We start from the raw sequence: 17,365 nt of genomic DNA, 5'->3' as shown, positions 1-17,365 counted from the left end.
CTGCGCGTAGCCATCGCGTCGCGAAAGAAAAGCTGCCACTAGCGGAGGGTCTAGGCCTATCGTCCCCAGACCCCCCTCTTTCACGACTTCACCTCGGGATATTGCACCCTTCGGTCGTTTGTCTCGGCACAGCCCCGCTCCGGGGCATCCTGGCGTGTTTTTTTGGTTTCGTTACGTGCATATGGATTCGTGTGTGGACGTGGAGACATTGTAGGACAGAGGAAGTGGGGCCCCGTGCCCTTTCGTGGTGCCGAATTTTCGGGAGCTTTAACGAATGAGCAGCTGGGCCGACTGCCGGGCGATGTTTCATCGTACAGGTCAGACCCCTCGGCAGCCTCCGAAGCAGGGCGCGTCGCTGCGCCCCTTTTATTCTCTGTCGTGCCTTCTCCCCGCGTCACGTTGTGAGTCGCCGATCCGTGCCCCCGTCGAGAGTGAATGCCCCGCTGCCAACGGGCGCAGACCAGCAGTGCCCGGGACGGTTTGGCTCCGCGAGATTTCTCGCTGTGCCGCGCCCGGGAGGGGCTCCCACTGTTCTGGGTGAGTCTAGCGGAATATTTACCGATTTTATTTTTTTAGCCGTACTCCGTCGTTCGCAGCCAGACAGAACAAAAAAAAAATTTGAGGAAGGGCGCTGGGGGAGGGACTCTACTGCGCTAGGCCTAAACCTCTGGGCAACGTGTATTGTGCGCTGTTATGCAGCAGTACGACTGTGCGAGCAATGGGAAGGCTCCGGTGAACTGGCCGGGCAGAGAATGAGGAAAGAAGAAAACTCATTTAACTTGCTCCTGCGTGGCTTCCGTTCCTGAAAGGTGTGCGACGTGGTCCAGTCGCCTCGTCGTGTGGACGAGCATCGCTTTTGAATTCGTCCTGATGGCACTCGGCCGCCTAGTAGGGCTGTCTAGTTGCGTGTGTCAGTGGTGTGCTACCGTTAGCGAAATGCTAATGTGCTCGGTGTGTAGCTGGTTCTTTTACCCGTCAGAGAGCTCGCTGCCGGGCAGCGCTCATGCTCGGACCGCAGCCGCGATGTCCTAGCCCTCCGTTGACAAGCGCCTCGGGGTGAGCGCGCGTTGTCGGGAAGCCATCTGCCCGCTCTCGCATATGCCTCCGTCACTGGCCGTCGTCCGCTGACGCGAGCACTCGTCCAAGAGTGCTGCCATGTTGTCTACTTCTGTCACTAGTGGTGTCTAGCTGCAGCGATTTGAATTGGCTTTCTCGTAGCTTTTAGCGAGCGTTGGAGTCAACTTTCGCATGCCCCGCCTCCTCGTGAGACAAAACGCTGGCAGCTTTGTTTTCTCGTATACTCAGCTTGACAGGTGGGGCCCCCCCAAGTGTAAATTGAACGCGTTAAGTGAGCCCCTCGCAAACAGCTGTGCGTGGCCTTGATTCAGTGAGCTCTTGCCCCTGTGCACCTCATCCATCTTCTGAGCTGTGTTCTTTGCATGTTAGCTGATAGCGTGCATAGTCCAGGCGTCATGTGTGTGCGTCCAGTACTGCACCATTTTGAAGCCTACTATTTTTTGTGCACCTTGTATCATGGATGTGTGCTGTTCCCTGCATTGTAGCATGAATTTAAATTGTTCATTGGGCCGCAGCGGTGGCTGAGTGGTTATGGCGCTCGGCTGCCGGCCCGAAAGACGCGGGTTCGATCCCGGCCGCGGCGGTCGAATTTCGATGGAGGCGAAATTCTAGAGGCCCGTGTGCTGTGCGTTGTCAGTGCACGTAAAAGAACCCCAGGTGGTCGAAATTTCCGGAGCCCTTCACTACGGCGTCCCTCATGCCCTGAGTCGCTTTGGGATGTTAAACCCCCATAAACCAAACCAAATTGTTCATTGCTGATCACATTTTGCACAACATGTGGCCACTGCCATTTCTCGGTATGTGTTTGCCGATTATACCACTCCTCTCAAACTTTGTCAGCTGTGTGGTGAGCTTTGACTGAATGTGAAGGGGCATCACTCTCAATCACTCTGTATATATGTGAAATTATGTTTTCATTGTTTTCAGTGTGTCTGTGTATAAAATGTGAATGAGTGGAAAAGGTCACGTTTTTTGAAAGCTAGTAACCATTGCAGTTGCTCACTGGGTAGAATTAATGCACATTTTTGGTGAAGGAATCATATGCTATTCCTTTAAAGGCAGTTTGTTCTGTAGGTGTTAGCCACGCATGTTTATCCATGATGCTCTTGGGACATTTTTGTCGTAAGCCTTCTCTTGTTAGACTTGCATTGGTGCCTATTAGTGCTGCATTCATTATTTGTTTTGGTTATCTGCTGTGGTGGGCAGGTTGCAGAAAGGAAAGAGCCTGCCCCACAAGGGAAAGTGTGCTATCTTATCTGTTGCATTGAAACAATGTGTAGTGCTGACTGTGATGAAAATGTGCATGGTTATTTGCTGTGGTGCATCTGACAGTCACATGAGCCTTCATGTCACACAATGACCAGCTATTTCTTGACTTGCGCATGTCATGGGTGCCATGGTGGTGTACTATGTGCTGCCAGCAGTGTTGGTGGCAAAACTGTACCAGACAAATGTGAAATGCGTGGTTTGCAAATGTAGCCAGGATAATTAATGGCAGTGCAAGCAGTTCAGCTAGGCAAATTGAAACTTGGTTACTACTCTTGTCTATTAATGGCAAAGGCAATGGGAGTGCAATCTGATTGCTTGCTTGCACTGTGTGGCAAGTACTAGGCGTACTAGTAGTTGGCAACTATTTTTTTTTGTCTGAGTGGCTTCATAGCATGAATTTAAGTTTAATGGTTGTAGTGAAGAAAGTCTCATCATGTGTGCTACTTCAAGCAGATTGACAAATGTCATTACCTGTCCATGTATTGAAGTGTTAGTAAATGGGAATTCTGTTGGAGAAACACATACATGTATGTATGCTTTTCTTCACATTATCTTTTCTCCTTTGCAACTTGTATTGTGCATAATTGCATGCAGTGTTCTTGCTTTTTAACTGTTATACTTTGCTGCCTAGTCACTAAGGCAGGGTGCATGAAAAATGGTAGACTCTCAATGGTGAGCACTCGGGCTTCACTCACTGGCTTAAAAAGCTGACAAGGGTTCCTTGATGTCAGATCAAGAAATTTGCTGTGTTTAGTTGCTGCTGTTCATATAGTTTCGTGTGATTAAAAGGCCTGTTGGGCAATATGTCTGCATTTAAAAGCACTGTTCCATTTGCAAGTAGTGGATGAAGTTACTGATTTTGGAATTTATAGTGGTGTTGAAGCAGTGATTCAAACCCAGAATTTTGGGTTCAAGCCTTAATTGTTATGGAATTCTGCTTTGTAAATTCCCCAGTCCCATAAACAAGTTATGGTTTGCCCTGCTGCTAGCTGTGCATGCAAAGATTGATTTAACAAAAGCCTCAATAGCAAAATAATTTATGGCACTCCTAGATTTATATTGCATCAAGGTCTAACATCAGTTGGTGGAAATGATAGTAGCATGAAAAATTGTCTGAATACCTAGAGTGCCCAGTGGAAGCAGCTGCTGAAGGAATGCACTTCATCATGAGAGTGATTTTTCGTTGAATTACTATTCTCCAATGAAAGAAGTAAGATCAGTGGAACTGAATGGTAATTGGGTGTCGAGACAAAACCTTCATAATGGGAGCCAGTGGATCCCATGCTGTTTTTACGATTGAGTTCAGTTCATATTTCTCTATAAAGGGCATTTCCTTAATGTTCATTTCAAGTATAAAGGGTCAGAGCATAATTTCTTTAGAATGATTTGTTTCTACTCTAAAAAGAAGTTCTCTGATGTGTTGATTTTTTTGAAACTGCCATCAGCATTCCTTTCTGAGCTAGCTGCACATGAGACAGCTTTAGAATGTGTGCAAGCTTACATATGCTAAACGCAAGCATTTTGCGGGACGTTACGCTATTTGCCAAATCTACTCTTTCAGTGTATGCAGACGAGATGCACCGATAACTTCAGCCTAGTGGTGTGATCTGGTTGTTAGAATGGGAACCATGTTTTCTCAACAAACCAACGCCCCTCTTTAGGCCTGAGAGCAGCAGAATCGTCACTCAAAATAATAAAAAAGGAAATTTATCGCTTATACTTTTTGTTATAGGTAAGATGAGATGAAACGAAAGCTCGGTGCCCCTTTGTCATGAGTGAATGTACTGAAAAAATGCAGTAATGATGACGGATTCACGTAGCAAGGGGTCCTGCTTCGAAGGGCGCCACCATGTTGGAAACACACAGGAGTCACGCACACGAAACTCTAGAAATAGTGCACACAACCTGAGTGTGCATTATAGATAAATTTGAAATAGCGTTTGGCATGTAGACACTTTATTATGAAGCACGTTATTTTTTAGCATACGCTTTCCCTTTGTGTCGGCATTCGCTAAACTAAAAAGCCGATTGTTGAGAGGATGTCTTAGAATTTTGTATTCTCGAGACAAGTTTTTTGCTGGGTACACGGTTCTGCGAGTCAACAATGACTCCTGAAGCAAAAATGACAGGCTGCTGTAATATGGTTGATGAGCAGAGTACCGATATTTATGCTGTCTCATAACTGGGACCTGTCATAAAAATCTTAATTTTTGTGTTGCAGTAATTACACAAAAAAGTATCTTGGTAAAGGCCTAAAGGCTAGGGAGATTTGACGTCAGTACTTGCACAGTGAAAAGAAAATGTTCGTGTCTCTTAAAGGGACTGATCATGGATTTCTTAATGCATTGTTATGCTGTGCAATGTCTGTTCTGGACAGAAAGGTGTGCACCATGTTGAGCCGGTGAAAAAAACAAGGAAAATGAGTAGTGGTACGGTAATGTTATTTTTTTTTCATGGGGGATGCAGGTCATGAGACCACAAAAAAAATCCTAATAAAGCCAGTTTTTGGTAAAACAGTTTCTGATACCAAATATACTTAAAACTACACCTTCATAAAATATCTGCTCTCAAAATAATCCCTAAGAAAAAAAAAATGTATATATTGAGTCGAGCAGCTAAAATGTTCCACTGCATGCAGTTGCCTTCTGAAACCACACCACAGCCATTCTGCTACCGTTTCAAACTTTTTTTCGCACCCTTTCATTTGACATCTTCCAAAATGGCAGCAGAGCAGTGCTGCAGCCAACACTACAGCCATTTTCCCACGACTCATAATTGTACGCACAGACTTCGAGTCTGTAATTTTAGAATTAGTCTCTGCCTTATGGGCTTTTTCTGTGGCTTGCCTTAAGGAGTTAAAATGAGCTTGGTATCAATTTATTCGGCAGGGGTAGCTGTGCAGTTGCCTTTTAATTGTGCAAAAATTTTAATTAGTTGCTTTCCAAAATTACCAGCCAACCCATTGTGTTCTCTCTATTCATACTTTTTACCAATGTATTTTCACTGAGGCAAGTGAAACATCACCACACTGAGTGCATCTTGGGTAATGCAGCTCTAGATATTTCTAATTTTGAAACATTTTTTTGGCAGGCGGCTAAGCTATTCAAAATCTATTTGCATATTCGGACTCTGCATGAAAAAAATTTTGTGGTAGGTATGATAAGTATAGTGGCATAAATGAAATGGCCTGCATCGCCTCTTAAGAGCCATAGTTATAATGGATGATCAGAGGGTTTTTTTTTGTTGAGGTTAGAGGTCAAACTTCAGTGTACAGCTGCCTACCTGCCGCTGTTTCTGTGCACTGCGGGATACACTAGTATATCTTATTCATTTCACAAGGGAAATTGGCCAAGTGTTTTTAAATATGTAGGCAGCCCCTATACCATGGAAATGTCTGGATATAAAGTTTCATGCACGGAGTCAGAATAAAATAGCTACTGGTCTTTTTGTAATTATTTTTGTTTAAAATGCTGTGCCTGCTGGTTATGAGGTGAAGGATGTGTAAAGTGAGTTGTTTCGTGGTGTGAACATCAGTTACAGTGTTAGCTTGCCATTTTCACATAGCAAGGATTACTTTTATGCGAGAACCTCCTAAATAAGCGTGTGCCACGATAAATGCGCATTGTTTTTCACTTGGTTGGTATAGACCCTTGTAGTACACTGGCATCTTGGTACCTTTCTTGAGCCAGTGGTGCTATGATTTGGGTTAGTGTTCTGTTTCCACACTTGTGCTGGTCAATTCGCAATGACATGTGCCGATTGGCTGAGTGGATGTTGTGGCTCCAATGCAGTGAACAGTGTTGGCGGGCAGGATGTCAATGGCAGGGGCAGATTTGAGTCCCTAGGGGGTTGGGTGGTTTTCCCATCAAGCAAGACATTTTCTATGGGAAAGCTACTGTGCCCCCCCCCCCCCCCCCTTCCCCCTTTTATTTTGATAAAAGGAATGTATTATGTGAGTAAAGCTTCCTCCAGGAATTTTCCCATAAATCTACCCCTGCACATAAGTTGCACTTGTCACCTAGCTGTGATAGGCGCACTTTGGGGAGAGGGAATGCAAGCATGTTAGTGCGCTAACATTAATTATATGCACAGACAAAATAAATGCCACCATAGTGTCCACCTACGATAGCTGAGGTGCTGCCGAGAGATTTGCAGGGTGAAGAATCATAAGTATATGTGGCAAACGAGTTACTGTGATTGTTACTGTGGGTTGCTCTAAAGCTTGGTGTGGAGACTATGAAGTTGCATGCATGTGGCCATTGCAAGGAGCTGGTTTCAGAATGTGGCTTGGAGAGCTCAGCACTCCAAGGAGGAGCATTCTTTAATGCCTTGCTTGGACAGGGTATCTGCTGAGGTTACCGTTAACCCATTCACTTCGCAGTCCGTCAGCGAGAGCAAAGCATGATCTGGGTTGCTGGAGAGAATTTGCAATAACTCGCGCTAAAAAAGTAGCATGTAAGAAATTTTTTTTATTTGGCTTGAAGCAAAAATCTCGCAGTCAAGTGTGCGAAGTGCGAGGTGGCATTTGTCGCACTCCCAACAGCTTTCGTTGTTTTTTCCTGGGCTTTGTACACTAACATTTATGTAATACTTTCTGCTATGCTGCTCCTCGGAATTATTTGGCGATAAAAATGGTGCCATTGACAAGCCTGTAGATGCATTTGGGATGGGAGCTACAGCTGCTTACCGGTGCTCATGTACACAGCCAAGTGAACGATCATTTCGACAAGGTAAACTTTCCTCTCAGCGTAGCACATTCTTTTTCAGTTGCTTTTTGGTAGAGTATGTAGCTAATGTAAAAATGTTTAAAAAAGATGAACTACATCATATTGACAAATACTTCCTTGCAAGCTGTCTGATTTCCAAGCTGGGGCTTAAGCTACATCTCAAGTGTCAGGCTCAGAGGCAGTCCTAATCCTCACCTTGTGGATTAAGTCACATTGACTGCTCTCAGGATCATTTAAAAGTTAAGGCTATTTGCAGTCTGCATACCCCTCATTGCCAGAAAGCAGTGCATGAATTTCAGGGCCCCTGTAACTTCAGTCTTCCTGCAATGCCATGGGGTGTGTTAAAAAATTTTTTCCTGCAGTATATTTTTGAAACTAGTGAGCAGCTAGTGTCATGACAGGCAAACTACTATCCAAAAATTAGAAGGCATACATGTGGCAACCTCTGCTGATGCGTATTTAAGGTGAGGACAGCGAATCACTGACTTTGGAACTGAATGGGTTAAACTGAGGGTAGCGCTAAGTGAAAAGCCTGTGCTAAGTCACAGCATGTGGCGCTTCTGTGAAGTGGCGAGTGTAAGTCCCTTCCAACTTTGTTTACATCTCTATTGTGCTTGTGCCAAGAGGTCTCTGGCGGAGGTGATGCATCGAGGAGGAAACAAGGCATGCAAATGGTCTTGCAAGAATCTTGAGAGTGCTGCTTTGTAGGATATAAGATTATTGAGGACTGTCTTGTTGAGGTGGCATGTTGCTACTTTCAGTGGACCATGAAAAATTTGGTTGTTCAACTATGGGTGTGTAGTGCAGAAGTGTGCAGAAAAAGATGTGATACAGAGTTTGATGCTTGCTTAAGAGCTGTGGCTATCAGCATTGTATCGTACGGGATGAGCATATTGAAAAAAAAAAGTTGTGTATGTTTCATTGAAGTTTACCATATATGGCAGATTGCTAAATGCAATGGCATGGACACAGTATGATGCTGTTCGGAGTGTTTATATTTCCTCGAACATTCTAAGCGTGAAAAATGCTCGAGGGCTTTGTTGGCTGCAGAATATTGATGGGCAGCAACCAAACGGTCATAAGAAGAACTAAATTGTGCTTAAGCAGCGTAACATAAGTATTCAAGGGTAGCTTGAGTAATTCTGAAGGAATGCGTAATGGTGACAGTTTCATGGGCACACTTTCTTGAACAGGAATTTGCAAGCGCTTTTAATGATGAGTGGCCCCCAAGGGGGCCTGTTAGCTTATGTATATCATGTTATATTACATGTTACATGTTATGTTACAGAGGGCCTGGGTTCAAACCGCAATGCCGGCGAATCTTTTTTCGAATGAGGTCACGTGAGCGAACATACTCTGCGGACGCTCTGCTGACAGGTTCTGTACACGCCACTCATGAGAGAAGAAATGTTTTTGCATTAATATATCAAATCATAAATTAGTAAAACACTGCATGAGGACTAGACAAATGAAGTAGTATAACTTGGTTAGCACAGTGTTTCTGAACTGTGTTAAATGGGCTTCTCTTTTATGTGCAAGCAGTCAAGATTAGTGGGACTGTGGATTTGCTTATAAAGGGGCTGGCAATTGATTTTTATGCAGCTTAATTTTTTTTGGCCCAGTGGAAAGCCCGACACACTGAGTGACCGACCCCACACCGGTAGTGTCAGAAGTTGCGAGTAATACTTATAAGAATTTTTGGGTCAGCAGACCCGTTTTTATATATCCTCAAGGTGAAAACATACCACAGTAGTGATTCTAAGCAGGCAGATGTGAGGAACTGAAGGATATCGCCACAGCTGTAAGAAAGTAATCTTTTCTTTACTAATGCAACTGTCATTTTTGAATGTGCCTTCTGGACTGCTGCATTATTTTGTGCTAATGCACACAGACGCATTTTTTTGCACCTCAAGCATACAAAAGTGCAGGTGTGGAGAGCCATGCTCCGAGGGCTGCTGCTGCTGCAATGCTGCTACTCGTTGATCCAAAGACAGCGCTGCTATTCAACAGAGGCCTTCTTAACACATCAGATAAACTAGAAAGATAGTAAAATGTAAGACATTTGAAAAAACAAAAAAATCTGGCGAATAAATAACGAGCTACATTATTTGTACTGATGTATGGTAATGGATGTGCCTTGGAAAAATTGATAACTGGTCGAGTTAGCTTAGCAGCACCTTAAAAAAAAAGTGTGAAAGACTGACAAGAAAGCACAGGACAAGTGTATGTCCTGTCCTTGCTTACTGTGGCTTTGTCTTTTGCATTTTTTTTTTTCATGATGATGGCACCACAGAATGCCCACAATTTTCTGTGCCAGTTCTCACTGAGTCTACCAATACAAGGAAAGGTCTTTTTGTTACCACCATAATTTGGTAACACATTTTAAGTTGCCAGTCCCCTTAGAGGAGGGCGTGTGTGAACATGGGAAAGCATTGGTTGCATTTTCTTGCCACTGGTCCGCTACAGACAACATTGGCAGAAAGATATTATAGCTTAAAAAGCCAACATTCAACAGTTAATATTTTAACCCAGCAGATAAATAATTAGGCTGTGTTTGTTGTTAGCTGTCCTAATGCAGGCAGTTGTTTTGGCTGCCTGTCGTTAGCACTGAAGATACAGGTTAACGAGCTCTACACTAACTGTATGATGTGATAAATGTATTGCATGTGAAGAACTGTTTGGTGCTTGCAGGTTTAAACGGTTCACCTTGTGCAAGGAGGCTCTGTTAAAATTAAAAAGCATTTGATGTGTTGCATGTGTGCCCACAGTTTTTGTCCTTTACTCGGGGGCAGTGCGTGGCCAGGCAAGGGATTCGGGTTAAAGATGGCATTGGGTGCAGTACTGATGTGGATTTTGTGGCTGTATCTCATTGTGCTTTGGTACATAGTTTGATCGCTTACTGAATATGTGTACACTAATGTGTTGCAGTCTGGGAATGCTGGTGATTCATGGTGTAAATGTACAGCGCAAATAAAGACGAGGACACAAGGAAGACACTGCTCGTGTGTTTCATGTTTTCCTTGTGTCCTTGTCTGTATTGCGCTGTACATTTCCATCATGAATATGTTATGTGTAATGTGTGCGTTTCAGTCCCCACCCCCTTTTTATGATTTCAAGTAACGCTACCACTGAAGCAGGTCTCCCACAACACGCCAGAACAAAATTGAAGCCTGCAGCGGCAAGAAATATTGGAAAAAAAGATTACTGCAAGAACTTGCAGCATTAAATGTGCTGAGCTGGCCTCATTATTTGTGGACTCTAGCCATCTGGGGCAGTTGTAAGAGATATTTTAGCGCTGTGTGACACAGGCTGATAAATCCATGACATGTTCTATGTAAGGCTACCCCCACCGCTATCGCCACTGAGGCTGGCCCCATCGCCAGAACTTTCGAGATAATTTTAAGACTTTTTGGCAGTTTGTATAGCGTCAGCAGATGACTATCAAACAGGTTTTCTTATGCGTATCAGCTCACCACCTAAGATGTTTATAGTGAAGCTCTGCTTTCACTGCTCTGCCCAAGGAGATGCCTGTAGTAGATACAGGCGTGGCTTCCGAATTTTTAGCTGTTTTTGAGCACATTGGACAAATAGCCTTACGAAGAAGTGAAGTGGTGGTGAGGGTATGTGCACAATGCGCCTGCCTGCCATTTGCAGCCTGATTCACCCCTGCACTTGGACACAGGGATGCATGACCGTTGTTTCACACGTGGTGCTGAAACATCGGCCAGCTGTGCACTGACGATTTGGTGAGGGAAAAGGAGCAGCGGTGCTCTGCTGCATTTGTGATAACTGACCTTGGAAACTTCACTGGTTGGTATGGTCATCACAATAAGTAGCCATTGCTGTGGCACTTAACTCTCCATAGTGTGGTGATCCTGACTTGGCACTCCACCATGGACAGCTTTAGTCTTGGCTAACGTAAGTGTAAGGGATGACTTCTAGTGGCTCCTCTCTCATCATAGTCATGGCTGTGGATTGCTTTTGGCAAGAGGCAGAGTTGCACCCATCGTCAGTGGCAGTTCCAAAAGATGCAGACCTCGTGTGGTGCTCCACATCATTTCAGCTGCCTCTTTGTCTCCCTTGTGCTACTAGGGTCTACCTTGAGAGAAAGCCCTTCTCCTGTATCGCCTGCATGCTGACTGTGCGTACATGCCAGCGTGTCCTGTCAGCTCTGTGCACTAATAGTGCCATTTTGGTGATGTGCAGCATTTCCTTCTAATGTGCCCATGTTTTCATTACTAGCATCAAACATTACTGTGGAACCTTGGTACATTGGATGTGACATTGGGCAACATTGTCTAGGTTGTGTTCCCTCAGGGATCACGAACCTTGAGAGGTGCACAGTAGCTGTTTGATGTTTTGAGGGCACTGTTGAGAGATAGATACTTGTTTGACTGAGGCACAGGCAGAGCAATTAAACATTGCAAGGCCAATCCAGCCTACATCAAGGCACCAGCACTGCCACCTTTTCTTTTCACAGTAGTATGAACTTGCTGCTCCAAGTTCTTGTTGGAATTTTCTGCAGAAATTGCCAGGAAATACTGTATAAACGCGTGTAAGGGCCGGACACCGTTTTCCAGAAGGAAATATTAGAAAAAAATATCCATGTAATGGCCGCACCCAAATTTTCCACATGCCCCACGCGGGTATAGCCTTCGAAATGCACGCACCGTGGCCTCCGAGATCGGCTCCGGCTGCGAGCAACGGTGCTCTTGATCGTGGAGGCAACGCATGCGCACAGGAGATTCCAGGTGCCGCCCACGGATGGCGCCAGTGGCCGCGGCTCATTATCATCATCGTCAACTTTTTCCTCCGCCGCCGGCTCCCGCAATCCATATCAGAATCAGTATCACTAGCTCCAGCTTTTTGTGACTGTCAAAAGCACGGGAGTTGTGGTTCACCATAGTTGTGGCTTTCACTTGCTGCAGCCGAGCGTTATTGTTTTAGCACGATGGGCAAGCACCTTAATAGCTACATGGCTGGGAGTTTTCCGCCGAACACTGCAAGCGTGCGGCGGGCAGGAAATTTGACATGGCCGAGAAGTGCATCCGACGATGGTGGAACCAAAAGGATGCATTGAGGAACACAAGCTGCAAAAAGTGCGCTTTTCGAGGCAAGCCGTGCAAGTTTCCCGAACTGGAAGAAGAGCTGCTCAACAGCTACGCGTTGATAGCAGACGTGCTGCGCGACTTCTTGTGGGATGAGCGTGCACCAGAGCAACCAGAGAGCTAAGCTAGGGTGGCTAGAACTTGAAAAGCACAGCACCAACTCGGAGTTGCAATATACCGTGAGTGGCGATTGAACATAGAATTAATGCCGCTAATTTCCTGATTGGTGTGTTTGTACTTTTTTTTTAGAAAATCGCGTGTATGGGCCGCACCCCGAATATTGACCCTCAAATATGAGGAAAAAAAAGTGCGGCCCTTACACGTGCTGATAAGGTATGCGGTGAACTTGAAATGGCCTGCACATGTGCCAAATGTCGTTGGAGAGGGAGGGTGCTACAATGTGGCCATGAAATGTGCGTTGTTGGAGAAAATTCCTTCTCATGGGGCCCAGAACACTCGTTGCTCAGTTGCAAATGGTGAATTAATGTGGTGAGGAAAGGGTAGAAATTATCTCCATCACAGCAAGCAAGTAAAAAATCATAAAGTAGTTCTATAAGCCGAAATTTGTGATACGAAAATTTGTCAAAAATGCACTTAAGAGCCATGCAAGTTATTGAAGGGTCAACAACTTGGGCAACCCTTATTAGAAAGTAGGAAGGGGTATTTTTAGTATTTACAGCCGTTTTGTAAGTGATTGCGGCAATCCACGAAAAACCGCGCTACACACTAGTTTGGCTGGCTTCCCCGCACAGCATGCGGCAGCAGCAGGCTAAACTCTAGCTAGGGTGTCTTCTCTGCATTTACACTTCTTCCCATGGAAAATGGCACACCGAACCAAACATTACTGTTTTCACCAGCTTTGTGTCAGCTGACTTGAGTTGGGCAGGATGGTTACTGCGTGGCTACAACCAACCCCACCGCAATGTCTTTGACGGTATTCTTGGTGCATGCGAGATGAATGTGCTAGAGCACTGCAGCACTACCACCACCACCAGCCATTTGTGTAGTGCGGCAAAGCCTGCCACCTTTCACCGGAGCAGGCATTCCTTGGCACTCGGGAGTGTATCTATTTTACATCCAACCGCATTCAATATATAAAGTAAATGTGCATATTTGAAAGAAAGAAAAATATTTGGAAAAATTTCATATAACCAATAATTAGTTATTCATGTACAGTACATCGAATTTTTGATTGCAATATTGTAATATTGTGCTTCAAATGGAGGACCTGAAGTAACTTGCACACAAGCAGTGGATCAAGAATATGCTTACTTCTAATGGTAATCCATTTTGACTCCAGTTTCATGTCCATCATTTTGCAGTGGAAGCTGTAAAGGAAAACAGTTGCAAAATTAAGGGCATTACATTAGTGGAAAGGTCAGTATAGGAGGGCAGCAAACATTTTAAAACACAATTTTCTAAACTATGCAGGTACACACAGTTGGCCACAGCACTGTTGACGAAATGCCACGCCACTCACCGTTCATGCTGTTCCAGGCGCTGCTGCTGACCTGTTTCTACTATCAGCCACCCGCTTCACCGAGATGCCTACCGGATCCGCAAGCTGGATCCTTGACATCTGCAACCATTGTACAGATTACCTGTGCGCACCGCAGCCGTTTTTGGAGGCGTCCAACCTTCTGACCTGGCAACAGTCAACAATATAAGCTGACCTGGACACCTACATAAGGCGTGCGGTTTTCACCGCCCCCTTGGGCCACGGCACTGCTGACGAAATGCCACGCCACTCACCGTTCATGCTGTTTCAGGCGCTGCTGCTGACCAGTTTCTACTATCGGCCACCCGTTTCACCGAGATGCCTACCGGATCCGCAAGCTGCCGCCGCTGACTGGATTCTTGACATCTGCAACCGTTGTACAGATTACCTGTGCGCACCGCAGCCGTTTTTGGAGGCGTCCAACCTTCTGACCTGGCAACAGTCAACAATATAAGCTGACCTGGACACCTACATAAGGCGTGCGGTTTCACCGCCCCCTTGGGCCACAGCACTGCTGACGAAATGCCACGCCACTCACCGTTCATGCTGTTTCAGGCGCTGCTGCTGACCGGTTTCTACTATCGGCCACCCGTTTCACCAAGATGCCTACCGGATCCGCAAGCTGCCGCCGCTGACTGGATTCTTGACATCTGCAACCGCTGTACAGATTACCTGTGCGCACCGCAGCCCTTTTTGGAGGCGTCCAACCTTCTGACCTGGACACCTACATAAGGCGTGCGGTTTTCACCGCCGCCTTGGGCCACGGCACTGCTGACGAAATGCCACGCCACTCAACATTCATGCTGTTTCAGATTAGTTATTACGAATATTCCTGTTACCAAGATGACGATGTCTGCCTTTTAGCGGTGTCGTGGCCCCCCCAAGTCCTGAATCGTTTTCGCACTGTGGCAACGTATATGGCGCTTTTTGGTTCTGGGAAGGGACATTGAAATGAACCCGGGTCCTATGACAAAAGCTCAGGAGGAAAAGCTTGAGCTTGTTTATGACGCTGTTCAAAGGCTCGAGGCTAGCCACACGAACGTCCTTGAAAGTGTTAATAAGATCCTCACCATTCATATCGACTTGCAAAAGGATATGCAGTCTGTAACTAAACGTGTACATGAACTTGAGCTCATAAACCAGACAAGTTCAGACCTGCAAAATGAATTTAAGTCTATAGCTAAACATGTGGAAGAACTTGAACTTAAGAATCAGTCAACACGTTCATCGGAGGCTGCCACGAGCTGCACTCACGATGTGTCTAACATTCATGTTAAAATTGATATCTGGAAAACCGATCGCGCCGGTCCAACATTCTTTTCTATGGCTTTCCTGACAAGGATAAGGCTGAAACTTGGGAAGACTCTGAACGTCTTGTTAACAAATTTTATTCTGATAAACTTGGTCTTACTGTATCTTCATTGTCCTGGGCTCACCGCATAGGCCGTTTTTCAGACTACAAAAACCGGCCTATTATTGCTAAGTTGTTCAATGAAAAAAGTTGAATCTGTCATGAGGAGGGGCTAAAAGCTCCAGAATACGAACTTCAGTATTTCACTTGATTACTCTCAAATTGTTCGCAATAAACGCCGCCAACTACTCATGTATGCGAAATCAGTAAAATCGGAAGGTGACAAAGTGCGTTTGGTTTTTTATAAGCAGTAAATCAATAGTGTGTCTTACTTTTGGGATAACGAAGCCAATCGTGCAGTGCGGGTGTTTCAAGAGTGACGCAGACCTTCCAGTCCTCACGAATTGGCAGACAGGCCACCCTTGCAGTCACTTGCACGGCGCTGTGCTGTTTTGGGTACAAACTTCCTCTACACCAACATAAGAAGTGTTCTTTCTAGAAAGGTGGCTCTTTCCTCACTAATCGAATCGTGCTGTTCGTCGATCGTCGTGCTTACCGAGACTTGGTTAAATGACACGATTCCTGACAATGTCCTTTTCACCTGTGATTCTGAATTGAACATATTTCGTTGTGACCGCGTGGTCCGTAGAGGTGGTGGTGTACTTCTAGCAGTTAAGAAATCAGCGCTTTCCTTACTGACGTCGCGTCGTGCCTGGAGTCAGTGTCGGTTCGCTTGCAATGTGGCCCTTCTGTTATCATTATTGGTGTAGTCTACCGGCCTCCTGACATGAGCACTTCATTTTTAAGTGAATTTTATCGAATATTAAGCGAACTTCCTGTTCGGTTTCCGAAGTCAAGCTTCCTGTTGCTAGGTGATTTTAACTTTCCGACAATTAACTGGTCCTCACTATTTGCTCCAACTAATGATCCAGAAGCTTGGGCTTTCCTCCAGTCTTGCCTGGACTTCTCACTGCAGCAACTAATCTCTGAACCCACGCGTTATTTCGCCACTCCTGCAAATGTTCTGGATCTTGTCTTAACCAATCATCCTTATCTTTGTTCTAATTTTACGCTCTTAGAAGGACTTTCGGATCATTCCATAATCACCGGAAAGATTAATTTCACGCTCCATAAAAAAACAACTCGCAAGAAACAAATCAGGTGCTACAACCGAGCAAACTTCGATGAAATTAACGCTGAGATGACAGTTTTTGCTGAGGACTTCCTTCTCGATTTCTTAAAGGCACACTGAGGAGAAATTGAAGTTGGCTTGTCTCGATAGAATAGCAGCTCCTGATCACAAAAACGCCACTCTTACTGAAAACAAAGCTCTTGTAATGTAGAAAATAGCAAGAACCAAAATACAGGCATCGCCGCCACAGGCCAATCTCGCAAGTACAAGCGTGATGACTTCCTAGGACAAGAGGCACCACCTTGGAGGAATTTTCCTTACTTCATCGTTCTACGGATCTCTGAGGCTGGCAAAGGAAGGTTGCGCACCGCACCGCTAGCAGTCAGAAATCACGGAGTCTGCGTTACGTCACGTCACGTTTCACGTCACTCCGTTCTGTGACGTCATAAGAGTTGCCGTGATGTCATAAGAGTTCCCCGAGTTTGAATCGGAGCGGCGGGAAAAACTTTTTCAACTTCGAATCCAAATTTCTTTGAAATAAATGCATCTTTCGCGCCCGGACAAGCGGCAACAAAGCCATGAAAATGCCGAAGTATCAGATTTTGCTAAAAAAAAAATTGATTGAGTTCTCCTCAGTGTCCCTTTAAACACGTTCAGTGGAGGACAACTGGAACATTTTCAGCAACAAACTTGCTGTTCTTATCGACAGATTTATACCTGTTATCAGTATTCAGACTAACACCGCGCCCTGGTTTAATAGACACCTGCGGTGCCTGAATAATAAGAAAAAGCGTCTTTACAGACAGACCGACAAAAGCAGGCACTCTGATTCCTGGCAACGATACAAAAAGTGTGATAAAGAATATCAGACGGCGCTTAAATCTGCTCGTCACCATTTCTTACCCACGATCAATGTTAAAGAATAGCCCTCGTAAGTTCCGGCAGACGATCAACCCTTCGAATCATCCTGATATAACTCTTACCAATGCCGAAGGAGGCAGCGTTCCTGTGGCTGAATGCGCACAAGTTCTTAACGACGCATTCACATCAGTCTTTACCCGAGAAGAGGTTTATTTAGCCCCTACTACTACGAATCATTCTAATACCTCAATGTCCGAAATAGTTATTAGCGGGATTGGTATCTTTACTAAGGAAACAAAACGACATCAGCGTCTGATCACCTTGGTTTTAATAACAAAATAC

At 45.1% G+C, this 17,365-nt stretch overlaps 1 protein-coding gene across 47 annotated transcripts in view; it reads left to right on the top strand.

Moving 5' to 3' along the window:
- Positions 1–17,365, top strand: part of mask (multiple ankyrin repeats single KH domain) — a 174,340-nt gene that overhangs the window by 780 nt on the left and 156,195 nt on the right. For 2 of the 47 annotated variants that reach the window (XM_077650392.1, XM_077650356.1), the window contains exon 1: positions 421–537. The exons of the other annotated variants lie outside the window; for them this stretch is intronic. In XM_077650392.1, coding sequence (XP_077506518.1) covers positions 436–537 — 102 coding nt within the window. In that variant the 5' untranslated portion in view covers positions 421–435. Of the gene's footprint in view, positions 1–420; positions 538–17,365 lie in introns of those variants that run through there. 47 annotated transcript variants of the gene reach the window in all.

Source organism: Amblyomma americanum, chromosome 1 (genome assembly GCF_052857255.1).
Source record: "Amblyomma americanum isolate KBUSLIRL-KWMA chromosome 1, ASM5285725v1, whole genome shotgun sequence".
Taxonomy (NCBI): domain Eukaryota; kingdom Metazoa; phylum Arthropoda; class Arachnida; order Ixodida; family Ixodidae; genus Amblyomma; species Amblyomma americanum.
Note: the sequence above shows the minus strand (reverse complement) of the source record. Positions and strands in the feature narration are given on the sequence as shown.